The sequence below is a fragment of the Dictyostelium discoideum genome (assembly GCF_000004695.1).
Source record: "Dictyostelium discoideum AX4 chromosome 4 chromosome, whole genome shotgun sequence".
Taxonomy (NCBI): domain Eukaryota; phylum Evosea; class Eumycetozoa; order Dictyosteliales; family Dictyosteliaceae; genus Dictyostelium; species Dictyostelium discoideum.
In genome coordinates, this window is record NC_007090.3 from 336,099 (window position 1) to 354,985 (window position 18,887).

Genomic DNA, 18,887 nt, shown 5'->3' on the forward strand with positions numbered 1-18,887 from the left:
GCCTTCCTATAGCAGTCAATCTGTTATTATATATAAAAAGTCATTTTTTACAACTGGAGATTTAAATAAAGAAAAATTTGAATTTGGTAGATTTGGTGTTGATAATTATGCAAGTCCTGGTTGTTCAACTAGAAATTATTATTTTCAATGTGATGAAAATCAAGAATTAACTTTACTGCACCATCCAACGTAAATTATTTTGATTGTAATGTAGATGTTTATATTAAAACAAAACATGTATGTCCATATAAAAATACCAAAAAAACACCAATTAAATATTCATTAATTCAACCAAATGTTTTAGTTTTACATTGGATGAAAATTCTTCAAATTTAATTTCAGTAAATAATGGTAATGTAATTGAATCTTTACTTCAATATACCAAGTGGACATGGTAAAGGTACTTTTTCAATTTATATTAAAGATAAATTGGTTCATTCGAATTCATTAAATTATCAACCCCATCAAAGTGGATATTATCAATCACTCAAAATCAAGAAAAGGTACAATTACATCTTTCATTTCCATTTTCTTTATTACAAATAACAAGTATTAAATATAATGATAAAAATGGAAAAGATTTAGACTATACTTTAATTGAACCAAATATCATTTCATTCACATTAAATACATATTCTACAAATGTACTTTCATTTAATAATGATTATCATATTGAAGCTTTAACAAATGGATTAAACTGTAAGTATTTGTAAACATTCAAAAAATATAATTTTATTCATACAAAATATTTAATTTTATATTTAACACTAACAAAACATTTTATATTATTTAGTTCGCCCAATTATTTATAGATATTCAATTGAAAATGGTGCTAAAATAACAATGGAGGGTCTCTTTGTATCAAATTTGTCAAATTATAAATGGAAAAGATTTAGACTATACTTTAATTGAAACAAATATTATTTCATTCACATTAAATACATATTCTACAAATGTTCTTTCATTTAATGATGATTATCATATTGAAACATTAACAAATTCATTAAACTGTATGTATATTTTAAAGATTAAAAACTAATCAAAATTTTTTAAATTCATAACTCACCAAAAAACATTTTATATTATTTAGATCGTCCAATTATTTATAGTTATTCAATTCAAAATGGTATTATAACAATGGAGGGTCTCTTTGTATCAAAATTATCAAATTATAAATTTTATCTAGATTTTAGTAAAATTGCTGTTCCCAGCGATCAAGTAACCTATTTCGATAGTTCAAGAATCAGTTTAATTATGAATCAGGTTTCACATGTATATGTTTATAGTGATGAGAATTTATTTACCATGGTACCAGATATCACGATTACAAGCCAGCAAGACCAATTATTGTTTACATGTAGTAATTGTTTAGGTGGATATATCAATATAAATGATCCAGAAAGTAATCAAGAATCTCAATTCTCTCAAATCGGTACAATTGTAAAACAATTTAATACAAATACAATTTTTAATAAATACAATGCTTTTACATTTACAAAAGATTCAAAAACTATAGTTATACAACCGCCACTACCTTCAAATGTAAAAGTTGATGGAAGTTTAACTTAATTTTCAACATTCAGCAATAATACTATTTTATTTAGTGGTGATTTCTTATTGCATAAATACAATGGTTTAAATTATACTGATTTCCAATTTCAATATGATAATGGTACAATTTATTCGGCAAAAAAACAAATTTTATCAAAATCTGATCAAAACTATAAATATCAAATAAATGCACCATTTGCATATGGATCTGGTAATTTTAGTGTATTTGTTACTTTTGAAAATGGTAGAAAGGTTATAACAAATTCAATTCCATTCAATTATCCCAAAAAACCAATAATTAATTCAATATCAAAAATTATGGATCAATCGACATTATACAATAAGTGGCGATGGTTTCTTTGATGTTATAGTAATTCCTTCTTTTAAATCAAACATTTATTCAGAAACAATCGAATGTCATCCTGAAATAATAAATCAAAATATTATTTACCAGTTTGAAATGAAACAAGAATCCTCGGTAGATTCTCAATATCCAATTGAAATAAAAATTGAAAGCCTTGAATACTCACCTTTCCAATTTGAACCATTATATACCCAAACCTTTTTTTATGACCCAAATTCTGATTCAGAAATTTTAAAGAGTGATATTAGTTTACATTCAGTTTTCTCCAAATTATTTGCATCTCTTTTTGTTCTAATATCAAAATTGTTTCAATAAATAAAAATAAATTAATAAAATTATCAGATTAACTTTCAATAAAAAAAACAATAAAACAATAAATAAACAAAGATACTAAAAAACATGTTGCTTCTTTTATTTTTTTTGTTTTTTTTTTTTTTTAAAACAATAAATTTATTAATAAAAATGTTAATAATATAAATTTGTGGATTGTAATTAATTTAGAAGATATTGATCCATTTGATTCTATATTTGGAGTTGATTTTAAACAGGATAAATATTGATCGTTATTAGTTTTTGATAATAATTGATTTTTACAATCAATTGATCCATAGAATTCAGTACTTCCAATTCCAGTACAATCATTCGAAAGGTAGGTTGTAATAATGTAATTTTGAAAAGGATCGTAATTGATTATAATATTTTTGCCACATACTGATGAACATATACCCAAAAAAATTAATTTATCATCGACACAAGGACCCTCAACAAATTTGAAAGAATAATATTTTGAAATTAATGTTGAACAAATTATTTCCCCATATCTACCAATAGTATTAATTTCATTACTGCAATTAAATGGAATATATGGACGAGGGTCTTGATAGCAAATAGCATCAGTATAGACTTTGATTGATTTTACGTTCTCGATAAATAAATATTCATTACAAAATTTACCACATTCTTGAAGAGTTAATGTGGTATTTTCACAGCCCTTTGATTGTAATTTAAATACATCAAATTCTGATGATACAATTAAAAAAATATTAAATAAAAATAGGAATAATAAAATATATTTCATGTTATAAAATAAAAGAAAAAAAAAATAAAAGAAAAAAAAAAATAAAAGAAAAAAAAAAATAAAAAAAAATAAAAATTAAATAAAAGAAAAAAAAAAAAATATATTTTCAAATAAAATCGATTACAAATTCTATTAACCCATCTTTTTTTTTTTCGAAATGAAAAAGATTTTTTTTCTTTAAAATCAAAGAATTATAGCGAATTTTTTTTTTTCGTATTTTTGCAATGTTAAAAAAAAAAAAAGAAAATGTCAAAAATCAATCACAAATTAATTTTTTTTTAATTATTTTTTTTTTATATGTTAAAAAATAAACTGATACCATTTGACACTTTCAAAAGCCAAAAAAACGGAGGATTTTTTACCAAAGATTTTTTTTTTTTTTCCAATTATTATTTTTTTTTTAATTTTCTTAATTAAAATTTTTAGAAAACTAAGATTTTTTTTGTAAAAAGCCGATTTTTATCCCAAAAAAATTTTAGAAAACAAAGATTTTTTTATTTTTTTTCTAATAATATAAACCAGAATAATTCATTTAAAAGTCAGAAAAGAAAAAAAAAGTTATTTAATATATTATTATTTTTTTTTTTTTGTCCATAAATATTTTTTTTTATTTTTTTATTTTTTTTTCCTTAACAATTATTTAATTATTTTATAAATAAAAAGATTATTTAATAAAAAATGAATTTTCCAAAATTTATATTATTAAATATTTTATTATTAATTTTTGCCTCGACATTAAATAGTCAATCAATCTTTAGTTCAATTAATCAAAATGGAAGTAATGTTGAAATTAAATTAGTTCAACCATTATATTTATTTAATATAACAAATTTAGATAATTTATATAATGATTATGATTTAAATGGTACATCTGTTTTAAATTCATGTATTTTTAATACAACATATTTTTCTTTGGATTTATCAATATTAAAAAATATTGACTATATTTTTAAAGATTCCAATAGCAAAGTAAGTAATTGAAACATAATAAAAATTTTAAACATTACATTTTATTAACTTTTATTTTTGAAAACTAAATAGTATCAACACCTTTTTTCAATTTGTTCCCGAACTAAACTATATTCTGCTCAGTCTGTTATGCTTAATGAAAATGGGCAATCTTTTACAACTGGAAATTTGAATACAGAGAAATTTGAAATCGGTAGGTTCGGTTTAAATAATTATTCATTAAAGTTAACCTATACCAATCCTGCATTCTCCTTATGTTCTAATAGTGGTTCAACTAGAAATTATTATTTTCAATGTGATGAAAATCTAGAATTTAACATCACATCCCCAAACTCGAAAAATGTAAATTATTATGATTGTAATGTAGATGTTACTATCGCAACAAAATATGTATGTCCATATAAAAATATCAAAAAATCATCAATTAAATATTCATTAATTCAACCAAATATTTTACGTTTTACATTGGATGAAAATTCTTCAAATTTAATTTCAATAAATAATGGAAAAGTATATGAAGTTTTACCAATTAGTATGTATAATTTATATTTTTTAAAAAAAAAAATTAAAATTTCCTACCACCAATTTTATCTTCCACTACTACTACTAATAATACTACTTTTATCAACAATAAAAAATTCTAATACACTCATTTCATTAAACTTTTACATTTTATAGAGCCAATAATCCATAGTTGTGAAAATAATGGTGATATTATTACAGTAAATGGTTTATTTTTTAAAAATATATTATCAAATTATACATTTGGTTTCGATGGTCAATTAACAATGAACCGTTCGAATATAATATCATTCAATTCAACAACATTGGTATTAAACTCTACAGGTTATGTTGACAATAACTTTTTTATTTCACTCTTTGAAAATAAATCTGATAGCTATCCAATTTTAAAACCACAACAGCAAATGGTATTAAGTTCATGGTATGATTATAGTTTTCGTAAGGAACGTCTTAACATTGATTGTACAAATTGCCTTGGTGCAAAAACAATAGGAATACAAAATATCTATACAAAATATGCACATTCAATAAAAATACCCCCTGAAGATATCAATTTTAGTGGAATCTATTTAGAAGCCCCTATTTATCCTTTTAAAAGATCAAATTTATTGCCATTACCAACTAATATTATAGGAGTTAATGATAATAAAATATTTCAATTTAATGGAATTTCAATAGTTTCAATAGCTGGTTATTTTATTCCAAAAATGTATGATAATCAAGCATATATTACAGGAAAATTAGAATTTTCAAATGGTACATTATGTATATTGGATTATTATACTTTGGATAGTAATGTATTAACACAAGGTAAATTCAATATTCCAAGTGGTTATGGTAATGGTAATTTTTCAATTTATACTAAAGATAAGTTGGTTCATTCAAATTCATTTACTTATCAACCACCATCAAAGTGGATATCATCAATCACACAAAATTTAGAAAAGGTACAATTACATCTTTCATTTCCATTTTCTTTTTTTCCAATTACAAGTATTAAATATAATGATAAAAATGGAAAAGATTTAGACTATACTTTAATTGAACCAAATATCATTTCATTCACATTAAATACATATTCTACAAATGTACTTTCATTTAATGATGATTATCATAACGAAACTTTAACAAATGGATTAAACTGTATGTATAGATTAAAAATTATAATTTAAATTTAAAATTTTTAATTTTATAACTCACCAAAAAACATTTTATATTATTTAGATCGTCCAATTATTTATAGTTATTCAATTCAAAATGGTATTATAACAATGGAGGGTTTCTTTATATCAAATTTATCAACTTATAAATTTTATCTTGATAATAGTAAAAATGCTGTTTCCAGCGATCAAATAACCTATTTCGATAGTTCAAGAATCAGTTTAATTATGAATCAGGCTTTATATGTATATGTTTATTGTGATGACTATTCGTTTACAATGGTACCAGATCTCACAATTACAAGCCAGCAAGACCAATTATTGTTTACATGTAGTAATTGTTTAGGTGGATCTATCAATATAAATGAACCCCAGAGTAATCAAGATTCTCAATTCTCACAAATCGGTACAATTGTAAAACAATTTAATACAAATACAATTGTTAATAAATACAATATTTATACATTTACTAAAGATTCAAAAACAATAATTATTCAACCACCTTTACCTACAAATTTAATATTTGGTGCAAGTTTACCTAAATTTTCAACATTCAGTAATAATACTATAATAATTAGTTCTGATTTCTTATTGGATAAATATAATGGTTTTGATTACACAGATTTCCAACTTCAATTTGATAATGGTACAATATATCCAGTAAAAAAACAACTTTTATCAAAATCAGCTCAAAACTATAAATATCAAATAAATGCACCATTTGCATTTGGATCTGGTAATTTTTGTACATTTATTACTTTTGAAAATAATAGAAAGTTAATAAATTCAATTCCATTCTATTATCCAGCAAGACCAATAATTAATTCAATATCAAAAATTAAGATTGGTGGTTTTAAAATAAGTGGTGATGGTTTCTTTAATGTATCTTTAATTGCTTCTTTTAAAAAAAATTTGGTAAATACAACCACTGGTGTTATAAAAAATGTTATCCGATGTGATCCTCAAACAACCCAAAGTCAAAATTTAGATTGTGAATTTATAAATACAATACATACAGATAAATTAAATGAATTTCCAATTACAATACTAATTAAAAGCCAAAGTAATTCACTGTTCAGATTTGAACCATTTTATATCCAATCTTATTTTTATTATCCAAATTCTTATTCATATTATGAAATGAACAATGATATTAGTTTACATTCGGTTTTCTCCAAATTAGTTGCAACTATTTTTATTATAATATCAATATTGCTTCAATAAATAAAATAATTTATAGAATTATCAAGTAAACTTTCAATAAAAATAAAATTAAAAATAAAATAAAAACACTAAACATTTAATATTGTAAACAACCATAGTTTTTAATAAAATAAAAAAAATAATAAAAAATAAAATTAGTTGGGTGGTGTGAATATGTTAAGATAATAAATAATAAATTAATATTCCCCCTTACAATTAATTTTTTTTTTTTTTTTAATTATTTTTTACCTATTCCTTAAACAATTTAGGATATTTTTGGTTTATTTAATTTCTTATTAAAAAATACAATTAAAAGTATTGAAATTATTAAAGATAATAAAACTAAACAACAATTAAAAAAGGTATTTAAAACATAAGAATCTGAATATTGTAATGATAATTTAATATAGTATTTAATTGGTTCAATTGAATCTGTTGAAACTAGAAAATAAAAACCACTACCACTAGATAGATTTCCATTTGTTTTCCCATCATTTAATGGTTTACTAAAAAAATCTAAAAATGATAATGGTTCAATTGAACCTTGTGAAAGGTGTATAGAAACTAAACCATTTTGATTTGAATTTGAATCTAATACTAATGATAAATAACCAACACCAGTTCTATATAACACTGAATGACCTTTCTTAATTATACCACTAATTTCTTCTAATGAATCGTTACTTAAATATTCTCCTAATTTAATAATTAAAAAACAATTATTAAAAGATTATAAAAATAAATATATATATTAATTTTTTTTTTTTTTTTTATTATTTTATTTACCCTCTTTTCCAGATTTAACATACTTTTTCATTAAATAGCAATGTAATAATATTACAATTATTAATAGTATTGTTATTGACCTTTTCATTTTTTTTTTTTTTTTTTAAATATCACACTGACACACCCAATTTATAAAAAAAAAAAAATAAAAAAAAATAAAAAATAAAAATAAAAAAAAAATAAAAAAAATAAATACAAGTTTATTGTAAATAAAAAAAAAAAAAAAAAATTAAAAAGAAATGAATAAAAAAATAAGGTTGTGAATGATTTATTTTTTTTTTTTTTTTTTTTTTTTTTTTTTTTTGAAATATTAATAAAATTATCTCATTTATTTAGTACAATCAAATTTTTCCTTTTTTTTTTCTTTTTTTTTTTTTTTTTTATAAATCTGCGCTTATTAAAATTATGGCTATATTTTTATTTTTTCTGGAAAAACAAATTGAAAAGGTTTTTTTTGATATCCAAAAATAAAAGAGGAGAAAAGGGAAATAAGAAAAGATAAAAAAAAAGAGAAGAAAAAGGAGAGAAGAAAAAAGAGAGAAAAAAAAAGAGAGAAAAAAAAAAGAAGGAAAAAAAGAAGGAAAAAAAGAATTTGGGAGAATGATAGAAAGAAAAGAATTTGTTAGTCAATGTTTATTTTTTAAAGAGGAAAAAAAAAAAAAAAGAATTGGAAAAATTAACAAAAATAAATAAAACAAAATGCATATGTTGATATCAAATTATGGTTATATTATTATTACTATTATTATTATTATTATTAAGTTATTTCTATTTGTTTTTTTTTTTTTGGTTTGTTTTTTTTTAAACCTGAGATATTTTAATAGAGTGAGAGAAGAACCATAAAGAGATTTTATAAGAGAGACTAATAAAACAAACTACTACTACTAAACAACTGCCACTGGATCCTTGGATATAGCGCGATATTTTTTAAAAAAGAGAGAGAGAGAAGAAAACGATCGAGTTACTTCTTTTGTCGAGACAATCTTTTAAAAATGGAAGCCAACCACAGAATATTCGAGTAGAGTAAATGAGAATTTTTTGATTGAATGGTTGATTGGATTGATTGAGATTGATTTTTGAAAAAAAAAAAAAAAAAAAAAAAAAAAAAAAATATATGGATATATATATAAAATAACAAAAATATAATAAATAAATAAATATAAATAAATAAATTAAATTAATTTATACCTTTAAATCTTTGATTGATTCACCAACGGTAAGAACTCTTAAACTGTTGGTTTTACCTGGTACACCTTCCATAACACCAGAAACAATGACAACTCTTGAACCTTTTTTACATAAGTTATGTTTCATAGCATATTCGAGACAAGATTCAACGAGTTTATCAGTGCCGACCAATGATTCTACCAAGAATGGAATGGCACCTCTAGTGGCGAGTAAATGTTTAACAGTGTATGACCATGAAGTGACGGCAATGATTGGAATGGATGGACGATATTTACTGACGAGACGAGCAGTGAGACCGGTTTCAGTGAGTGTGATGATGAGATCAGCCTTCAAATCGATAGCGGTTGCGACGGCGTAAGAAGCAACGGTTTCAGCAATGCTGACTGGTTTGGCTGATGATAATTTAAGGGCAGCGAATAAAGTTTGATAATCAGTTGAAGATTCTACCAACTCTGCTTCTCTACAGATCTTTGCCATAATGTCTACGGCTTCGTATGGGTAATCACCGCTTGCGGTTTCACCTGAAAGCATAACACAATCGGAACCATCTAAAACGGCATTGGCAACATCGGTAGCTTCAGCACGGGTTGGTCTTGGATTCTTGATCATTGATTCCAACATTTGAGTGGCGGTAATTACTGGTTTACCGGCGGCATTACATTTACTAACGATCATCTTTTGAGCGACGAAAATCTTCTCCATTTGAACTTCAACACCTAAATCACCACGAGCAACCATAATACCATCGGAAACCTCTAAAATTTCATTAAAGTTATCAACACCCTCTACGTTTTCAATCTTTGAAATGATTTGAATATCTTTACCTTTTTCACCTAAAATTTCTCTAATCTCATTAACATCATCTGCTTTTCTAATGAATGAAGCTGCAATGAAATCAACATTTTGTTCAACACCAAATTTAATATCAAGAATATCCTTTTCTGAAACTGCTGGTAAATTAACAATAGCACCTGGTAAATGTACATTTTTATTTTCACCAAGACGTGAATTATTATTAACTCTACAAACAACATGACTAATAATTAAAAAAATTAAAAAAATAAAGTATTAATATTAGTATATATTTATATTTATAAAATAATATATTATTATTATTATTATTATTATTATTATTATTATTATTATTATTATTAGTATTATTATTATTATTTACCCTTTTTCTTTTTCAACTGCAGTAATAGATAATGAAATTACACCATCAGCAATTAAAATGTAACCACCAACTTTAACTGAATCTAATAAACCTTTATAATCGATTGAAATTCTAAATGAAGTACCTGGTTGATTCATATTGGTATCAACGAGGATTTCTTGGCCAACGAATAAATCAACATAACCACAACGATCTTCAATTTTACCAGTTCTAATTTCTGGACCTTTAGTATCTAACATAATAGCAATAATTTTACCTGTTTTCTCCATTGCTGATCTAACATTTTTAATAACTTGACCATGATACTAGTATAATTATTTAAAAAAAATAATAAAATTAATTAGTATTATTTTTATTTTTTTTATTTTTTATTTTTTATTTATTTTTTTTAAAAAATTAAAACGATAAAAAAAAAAAAAAAAAAAAAGTGTAAAAACTTACATCATGAGTACCATGTGAAAAGTTGAGTCTACAAACGTTCATACCAGTTTCGATTAATTTAATTAAAGCTTCTTCACTCATTGTTTTTGGACCAATTGTACAAACAATTTTGGTTCTAACAAAAGTTGAGGTTGGTGTATCTAATGATAAACGTAAATTACGTGATAATGTGGCCATTATTTAATGTATATGTATATGTATTTGTTAAAAAAATATTAAAAAATAAAAAAAGAAAAAAAAAAAAAAAAATTAAAAAATTAAAAAAATTTTGAACACCAAAAAAAATAAAAAAAAAATAAAAAAAAAATAAAAATTTAAAAAAAAAAAAAAAAATAAAAAAAAAAAATTTATTGACTATCCCGAGGATTTAATATTAAAAAAAAAAAAAAACAATTCATGACCAGCCCTAATCATAAAAAAACCACTAAAACATGCAAAGATTGAAAAAAAAAAAAAATAAAAATAAAAAAAAAAAACAAAATTAAAAAAAAAAGTTTTGAAAATATATTTTTTTTTTCTTTGCTGACCTGGACCCAATATTTTCGTAAAAAGACAACCACAACCCCTGTTCCTAATCGGAGTCGGTCAAAACACCTTCATTATAATTTTATTTTATTTTTTTTTATTTTATTTTTTAATTTTAATTTTAGATATTGATAAAAATGCAAAAGAAAAAAAAAAAAAAAAAATATTTTCGTTTTTATTTTTTTTTATTTTTTTTTTAGTTTTATTTAAAAAAAAAAAAAAAAAATAATAATTTAATTGTTTTATTTTTTTATTTTTTTTTTTATTTTTATTTTTGTTTTTTTTTTCATTTTTTATTTATTTTTTTTTATTCACTATCTATTATGAATAGCAGAAATTATTCGATTGAAACCTCTTCAAATAAAATTATATACTTTTTTTTATTTTTTTTTTATTTATTTTTTTTTTTTTAATACCAAAAAATAAAATATCCTCTCGTTGTTCTTCAAAATAAAAAATAAAATATAAAAAAACAAATTTAGTTTTTGATTGAAAAAAAAAAAAAAAAAAAAAAATTAAATAAAATTAAATAAAGTTTTTATTTTTTTATTTATTTTTTCAAGACTGACTTAAATTGAGATTATTTTTATGGAAATAATTATTCAGTTGGATAAATTTCATAATATTCAATGGCATACTTATGATGAATGATTTATTTTTAAATTAGTACAACTTTTTTTTAATCAATGTAAAAATATTGAATAATATAATATAATTATTATAACTTACTTCTCTAAGTTCTTCACGTGTAATACATTTGTCATCATCAGAATCCACATCTTCAAACATTGAGTTGGCAAAGACTTTAGCTTGAGCTTCATTTGAACCACTAGTAACAAAAAATTGTCTGGCCTCATCCCAAGTAATTTTATTATCTTTATTTGAATCAGCCTATAAAATTTTATTTATTTTTTTATTTTTAAAAATATTAAATTTCAATTACTATGTTTTTATGGGAAAGATTAATATTTATATATTTAATATAAATATATATATATTACCTTAAAAATAGAATCAACGAATTTTTTTAAACAAGTTTCAGCTTCAATAATATAATCTACAAGTAATGCAGTTTTAACTTCATTAACCGAAAGTTTTCCATCTTTGTCAAGATCAAATAGTTCTAATAATGAATTGGTTACCAAGGTTGGGTTTGGGTATTTGCATTTCTTGAACAATTCATAAAGTTCTTTCTTTGATAATTGGTTATCACCATTTTTATCACCTGCTTTAATCATTTCATTCTTTAATTTAAAAATATAAAATAAATTTTTTTTTTTTTTTTTTTTTAACGTTAAAAAAAGTTTAACATATTAGTTAATAAATATTTAAACAATACTTACTGTTGCATTTGTTAAATCTTCAAGAAATTCCTTTTTAGTAACCATTTTTAATTCTTTTTTTTATGTTTAAGTTAATTTGTTAATAAAAAAAAAAAAAAAAAAATTAATCTTAAATACTTTTTTTTATTTTTTTTTTAATTAATTATTAATAATTTTTAATTTTTTTAATACCAATATTTTGAGCAGTTTGGCAGTTCAATTGTTTACCAAGTTACAAATTTAGATTAAAAAGTGTGAAGTAAAAGGGTTGAATTTTTTTTTTTTTGTAAAATTTTGATGTGGGAAATAAAAACAGTTTTGGTTTTTTTTTTTTTTTTTTTAATAATATGGTATTATTTGATTATCAAGATTAAAAAATAGAACCACAGCCTCCCCCAATAAAAAAATTTAAATAAAATAAAAAAATAAAAATATAAGAACCCACACCAAAAATAAAAATTATTATAATTCCCATTTTTTATTTTTTTATTTAAATTATTATATTCATTTTCTAATTTTTTACCCATTTAAAACAGTTTAAACAGTTTTCAAAATCACAAATCATCAATTGAAAACCTAATGGATCTCAATGGGGGTGGGTAAGAGTGTTTAAACATTTTTTTTTTTTTATTTTTTATTTTTTATTTTTTTTATTTCCTTATGTTGATTTTGTTTTTTTAAATTTAATTATTATTTTTTTTACAAATTGATTTTTTTTATTATTTTATTTAAAATTATGTTGAATTTATGATTTTATATAATTTTATAATAACAATCTTAACTTCACCACTTTAAATCTAAGCACAAAACCCAAAATTAGAACTCCAGCCACCTAACAGTTATATATATAAAAAAAAAAAAAAAAAAAAAAAAAAAAAAAAAAAAAAAAAAAAAAAAAAAAAAAAAAAAATAATTAGAATTTAATTATTAATATAAATATTATATACATATATTATATTTTTTTAAAAAATGTATATTTTTAATATTATTATTATTATTATTTTTTTTTTTGATCAATTCTTTTTTAATTTTTTTTTTTTTTTTTGTTGTAATTAAAATAATTATTTATTTCATTTTGATGTAAAATGAAAAAAAAATACATTCTGAATAATATATAAAATAATGGTTTAAGTGATATTGATAATTATTATTATTATTATTTTTTTTTTTTAATTTATTTTTATTTTTATTTTTTTTATTTTTTTTTATTTTTTTTTTATTTTTATTTTATTAATCAGATTCATCAGAATCATCATCATCATCATCAGAATCATCAGAGTCATCAGATTCTTCTTCGGCAGATTTTAACCAATCGATAAAACCTTTACATTTCTTTAAATAAAAACCATCATCTTCTTCATCTCCTTCAATTTCTTCAGCCCATTCAAAGATTGCCTCTTCAGAGATAACATCATTTTCATAGAGTTGATGTAAGATTGGTTGAAAGACCACTTTGAATTTCTCATTTTCATCACAAAAATCTTGAATTTTAAAGATAAGATCTACCATACTATCTTCACTTGAGAATTTAACCAACAATGGTGAGAAAGCTGAGATTCTACCAGCGATAAATTGTTGCAACTCTTTTGGAGTGACACTATCGGTAGTTGAGGAGGATGATGATGATGATTCCAATAAAACTGGTAAAATACTTGTTAAACAATCTAAACCATCTCTATCATAAGCGAATTTCAAACCATTGATTTCTAATTGAATATTCTCTAAAGGTAATTTCTCTATAATACCACGTCTAATTGTATCACCAACTTCACGATGAAATTTAACTGAATCAGGTTCAATTGGATTATCATCATTATTTTTATTATTTTTAATTTTACCACCTGATTTATCACCTTCATCACCAGATTCATCAGATTCAATATCATCATGAATTGAATCATTAATTCTTGGTACTAATTCATTATATAATTCATTTTCCATTAACCATCTATTTGTTTTATTATTTTCATTATTATTATTATTATTATTATTATTATCATCATTTAAATTAATTTCTTTAAAATATTCTTCTAATAATTCTTCATCATCTTCATCTTCATTATATTGAGCCATTGTAATTTTTGAGAAAGGTTCTAATGTTTTCGATTGACCAATGTAAACATTGAAACCAATGATTGAACCACGACCAATGATAGAGGATGATTTAATGATGGAACCATTGCAAATGATTGAATGATCAATGATTGCATTATCTTGAATGGTGACATCATCCCAAATGTAGGAACCATTGATTTTGACATTCTTACCAATGATACAATTTCTACCGATAGTTGAATGACTAACGATTGAACCAGCGCCAATCTCAGTTTGAGTTCCAATAACAGTCTCATCAGAGATCAAACAATCACCCAACAATTTCACATTCTTCTCTTTGTAAATCATTTGACGGGATAATGAATAACTTGAATTGCACATGAAATTGTTATCTGGCACCATTGGGAATGTCCAACGGTGAATGATATCCTTACTAACGGAATGGTAGGTACGTAAATCTTTAACTCTTGCGGCGTATTCACCTTGTAAAACGTAGGCTGACAATTTGTAATCCAATAGATCACTGGTGAGAATATCGTGAATGAAATCCTTACGAATGTCTGCAAAATCAAAATTATCATTAAACAATGCCAATACCTCTGGTGAACAAATATCGATATGACAATCGATTAAATCATATCTCATTTGAATAGATGGATGTTTTTGAAACAATTCAACACTAATCGATGATTTCTTCTTACTTGGTGAATTATCATAACATACAACTTGCATAGTATCTCTATTACACCAAATAACTGTATCATCTTGTTTACTTCTAGTTCTATGTGTTGATGATGCTTGTTTATATACCATAGTCATAATATTATTTTTATCTAATTCTCTTCTATCCCTAATTTATAAAAATAAAATAAAATAAATAAAATATTATTAATAAATATTAATTTTATATATATATATATTGGTATATATGCTTATATTTATATTTACTTATGAATTTGTAATGCTTTTTGTAAATTCATATTTGAAACAACATCACCAGAGATTAGAATGAAATCTGATTGAATGACTTGAGCATCATAAACACCACGAAGAGCATCACCTGTAGTTCTACAATTTGAACCTGTCATACAAATTACTTGAACACCTGGAAGATCATGCCATCTTGATGATTGAATATATTCTTTAATTTGTGATGCATGTGCACAACAAAATACAAATATTTGTTGTACTCCTGATGCTGCTAAAAATTCTAATGTATAATCTAATAATGGTATATTAACTAATGGTAATAATGTCTATTTAAAGAAAAAAAAAATAATATATTAGCATTTTAATCTTGAATTTCACCCCACCACCCCCTCTAATTGGGTTGAGTGTTTTTGAATTTTAATTTGAATTGTTTTGAATTTACTCTTGGTTTTTCTAAAGTGATTGGTGCGAATTTTCTATCAAAACTATCACCTAAAACAACTGCTTGAAGAATATCTTCACTTTTTAATTGATCCATATTGGATGATCCACTTTGTTTATTTTTTTTATCATTTTTTGACATTTTGTAAATATATATATAAATAAAACAAAAAATAAAAAATAAAAATAAATATAAAATAAAAAGAAAAAAACTCTTTTTATTTGAAGGTCTTTCTCAAAAATTTAACAACGATTGAAAAAAAAAAAAAAAATAAAAAAAAAAAAAAAAAAAAAAAAAAATAAAATTTTTAATTTTTTTTTATTTTTTTTTTTATTTTTTTTTCATTTTTTCTAATCTGAAATTTCGATTTGAAAAGATAATGAAAGTGCAGACTTATGAAAAAATAAAATATTTTTAAATTTCAATTTTATTATATTTATTTTATTTTAAGTAAAAATAAAAAATTGAAAAAAAAAAATAAAAAAGAACTTGTTTTATTTATTATATAAAATTATGAAAGTAATCATTTTTTTAAAAAAAAAAAAAAAAAAAAAAAAAAAAAAAAAAAAAAAAAATTGATGTGGATAAACAAAAAAGGATATAGGTAAAACATTATTATTTTATTTTATTTAACTTTATATTATTATTTTTTTTTTTTTTTTTTTTTTTTTTATTATTTTTGTTTTAAAGTGAATTTATTTGGAAAATGAATGATGGTTTGATAGACAATCCGAGAAACAAGTTCATTGGCCCTATTTTCCATACTTGGGATATCTTCTCCATTGTAGCGGCCACTCAACAAATAATTTAGATAGTTTTGATTTTCATTAAATTCCCTTTTAATATTTAGTTCGTAAGGACCAATAGATGCTGTAATTTCTTTACTGTTTATATAAGAATTGAAATAAGTTCTTTTATCACTTTCAACATGTGAAATTTCCATCTTTGTTTGATTTAAAAAATAAAAAGAATCATTGTATATTAAATTACTGGTAATGCTTCCATTGATTATTTTATTATCTGTACCATTTTGTTTAAAAATTGAAAGTAAATCTTGATTTTTAAACCAAGGTAATTCCAATAATTGTTTAGCACAGTACCTAGAATTTGGATCGACCCTAAGAGCATATCCCAATACTTCTTTACATTCATTTGATAAATAGCTATGAATTATTGGAAAATTATTAGAATCTTTTTTCAAATCACCAAACATTTCAAGAATGGCTAATCCGAAACACCAAATATCAGCTTTTCTTCCTTTTTTACCATTAGTGAAATTTTCCGGTGGAAGGTAATCATAGGTTCCTGCAAGAGAACTGAATATGGAGTTATCTGGTTCCCTTATTACTGACAACCCAAAATCAATTAATATTGGGTCATTATTTTCATCCAATAAAATATTATTAATTTTGATATCTCTATGAATTATCGGATTTTCAAGAGAGTGTAAATAGTTGATAGCTTCTAAAAGCTTTTTAAATAATTTCCTACCTTCAGAATTTGTAAATGTTGGTGATTTTGCTATAGTTCTAAGTGTACCTTTTTCATAATATTTCATGATTATATAGTAAAACCTATCATCTCTACCCCACCCAATTAATTTTATAATGTTTGGGTGGTCTAATGATTCAAGGATTCCGATTTCACTTTTAATCTAATTTTTAAAAATAAAAAATAATAAAAAAGAAAAAACACTATTAGTAATAATTTTTATATATGATTAAAAATTAGGTTAATCAACTTATTTTACCTTTGATTCATTATTTTTAATTTCTATTTTTTTTATTGCAATTGATTCATAGTTATTATTGTTATTGTTGTTATTGTTTATTAAATTTTCATTTTTTTTTTTTTTAAATAGTTTAACTTTCCCAAATGCTCCATTTTTAATAGAGTTACTAAATTGGTATTGATCTATGTCAAATTCAGATGAAAACTTCCTTTGAATAAAGTTAAATTCAGATGAAAACTTGCTTTTCTTATCCCCACCTTGATGTATTGTTAAACCAGTCATATTTTAGATAATACTAGAATTATTATTATTATTATTATTATTATTATTATTATTATTATTATTATTATTATTATTATTATTACAAAGATTTTTATTTTTTTTTGTGTAAAAAATATTAAATGCTCTTTGAAATTTTATATTCTGTAAAATAGGTATTCCCCAGTCTTTTAGTACTTCATATTTCATAATTTCTAAATAAGATCCATCGAATTTATGTTTATCAAATAAATCCATTACATCTTGACCAATATTAAAATCATTTATCCATTTTAATATTGTAGGATTATCCCATGCATCATAATTACCAACAGATAACCAGTCTACTTCATTACTTCTTGCTGCATCAAAGCTGGGACCAAGTTGATTATTTTTTGGAATTTTTGGTTCCATTTTTAGTTACAAATTATAGGTTTGAAAAAAAAAAAAAAAAAATTAATTAATCAATAATAATAATTTTAATCAAATTTATATTTTTTTTTTTTTTAATATTTTTAATTTTTTTTTTTTTTAATATTTTTAAAAATATTTTTTTTTTTTCAATTTTTTTTTCTCCACCAAAAATACTTATATTTTTGAGTGAACTTAAAAAAAGTGTTTGATCTCATTATTCCTCAAACCATTGATCTGATTACAGAAACCCAAAACAACAAAAAATATCTAAATTTTTTTGGGTTTTTTGTAATTATAAAATTATAAAAATTAATAATAAAATTTTTTTATCAAAAAGATTCAAATAATTTTTATCGAAATGGTTTTTCTAATAAAAGTTGTATCTCAAAATTTTAAATAACACCCTAAAATTTTTTTTTTTTTTATTCTCTAAAAAAAAAAAGAGATCAACATAATTAAAAATAAAAAAATAAAATAATTTAAGAAATCAGTATTTTCATTTTTTTTAATTTTAATTTTATAAAAATTTTTTATTGGTTGTTCCAATTTTACAAAACATCAAGTAACCAATTATTTTTTTTATTAATTTTTTTATTTTTCTATTTTTTCATTTAATTAATAGTTTATTATCTTTATAATTGAAAAAATTGAAAAATTGAAAAATTGAAAAATTAAAAAAAAAAAAAATTATTGTATTTTTGGGTGCTCTATTTATTATACTTAATTCATCAGAAAGCAAATCAAGATAAAAAAAAAAAAAATAAAAAACTTTA

At 22.1% G+C, this 18,887-nt stretch overlaps 8 protein-coding genes and 1 pseudogene across 8 annotated transcripts; 3 read left to right on the forward strand and 6 right to left on the reverse strand.

Moving 5' to 3' along the window:
- Positions 1-348: 348 nt before the first annotated feature.
- On the forward strand, positions 349-1,569 carry DDB_G0283237 (hypothetical protein; the record flags this gene model as incomplete). Its single annotated transcript, XM_634093.1, has 3 exons — positions 349-356; positions 551-699; positions 1,091-1,569. 3 exons carry the CDS (start codon positions 349-351, stop codon positions 1,567-1,569), a joined length of 636 nt encoding a protein of 211 aa, XP_639185.1.
- Positions 1,570-2,011: 442 nt separating this feature from the next.
- On the forward strand, positions 2,012-2,230 carry DDB_G0283239 (hypothetical protein; the record flags this gene model as incomplete). Its single annotated transcript, XM_634094.1, has 1 exon — positions 2,012-2,230. One exon carries the CDS (start codon positions 2,012-2,014, stop codon positions 2,228-2,230), a length of 219 nt encoding a protein of 72 aa, XP_639186.1.
- A 121-nt stretch (positions 2,231-2,351) lies between these two features.
- Positions 2,352-2,993, reverse strand: DDB_G0283241 (hypothetical protein; the record flags this gene model as incomplete). The annotated part of the gene is made up of 1 exon (XM_634095.1): positions 2,352-2,993. One exon carries the CDS (start codon positions 2,991-2,993, stop codon positions 2,352-2,354), a length of 642 nt encoding a protein of 213 aa, XP_639187.1.
- A 678-nt stretch (positions 2,994-3,671) lies between these two features.
- DDB_G0283243 (hypothetical protein) lies at positions 3,672-6,868 on the forward strand (the record flags this gene model as incomplete). Its single annotated transcript, XM_634096.1, has 4 exons — positions 3,672-3,962; positions 4,035-4,494; positions 4,641-5,627; positions 5,709-6,868. 4 exons carry the CDS (start codon positions 3,672-3,674, stop codon positions 6,866-6,868), a joined length of 2,898 nt encoding a protein of 965 aa, XP_639188.1.
- A 244-nt stretch (positions 6,869-7,112) lies between these two features.
- DDB_G0283245 (hypothetical protein) lies at positions 7,113-7,721 on the reverse strand (the record flags this gene model as incomplete). Its single annotated transcript, XM_634097.1, has 2 exons — positions 7,113-7,543; positions 7,634-7,721. The coding sequence occupies 2 exons, from the start codon at positions 7,719-7,721 to the stop codon at positions 7,113-7,115; spliced, it is 519 nt and encodes a 172-aa protein (XP_639189.1).
- Positions 7,722-8,815: 1,094 nt separating this feature from the next.
- On the reverse strand, positions 8,816-10,613 carry pyk (pyruvate kinase; the record flags this gene model as incomplete). The annotated part of the gene is made up of 3 exons (XM_634098.1): positions 8,816-9,857; positions 9,996-10,300; positions 10,437-10,613. 3 exons carry the CDS (start codon positions 10,611-10,613, stop codon positions 8,816-8,818), a joined length of 1,524 nt encoding a protein of 507 aa, XP_639190.1.
- Positions 10,614-11,559: 946 nt separating this feature from the next.
- On the reverse strand, positions 11,560-12,349 carry cbpD1 (calcium-binding protein; the record flags this gene model as incomplete). Its single annotated transcript, XM_634099.1, has 4 exons — positions 11,560-11,598; positions 11,691-11,852; positions 11,963-12,205; positions 12,305-12,349. The coding sequence occupies 4 exons, from the start codon at positions 12,347-12,349 to the stop codon at positions 11,560-11,562; spliced, it is 489 nt and encodes a 162-aa protein (XP_639191.1).
- Positions 12,350-13,513: 1,164 nt separating this feature from the next.
- eIF2b5 (bacterial transferase hexapeptide repeat-containing protein) lies at positions 13,514-15,851 on the reverse strand (the record flags this gene model as incomplete). Its single annotated transcript, XM_634100.1, has 3 exons — positions 13,514-15,188; positions 15,287-15,594; positions 15,711-15,851. The coding sequence occupies 3 exons, from the start codon at positions 15,849-15,851 to the stop codon at positions 13,514-13,516; spliced, it is 2,124 nt and encodes a 707-aa protein (XP_639192.1).
- A 532-nt stretch (positions 15,852-16,383) lies between these two features.
- On the reverse strand, positions 16,384-18,114 carry DDB_G0283165 (annotated as a pseudogene; the record flags this gene model as incomplete).
- Positions 18,115-18,887: the final 773 nt, after the last annotated feature.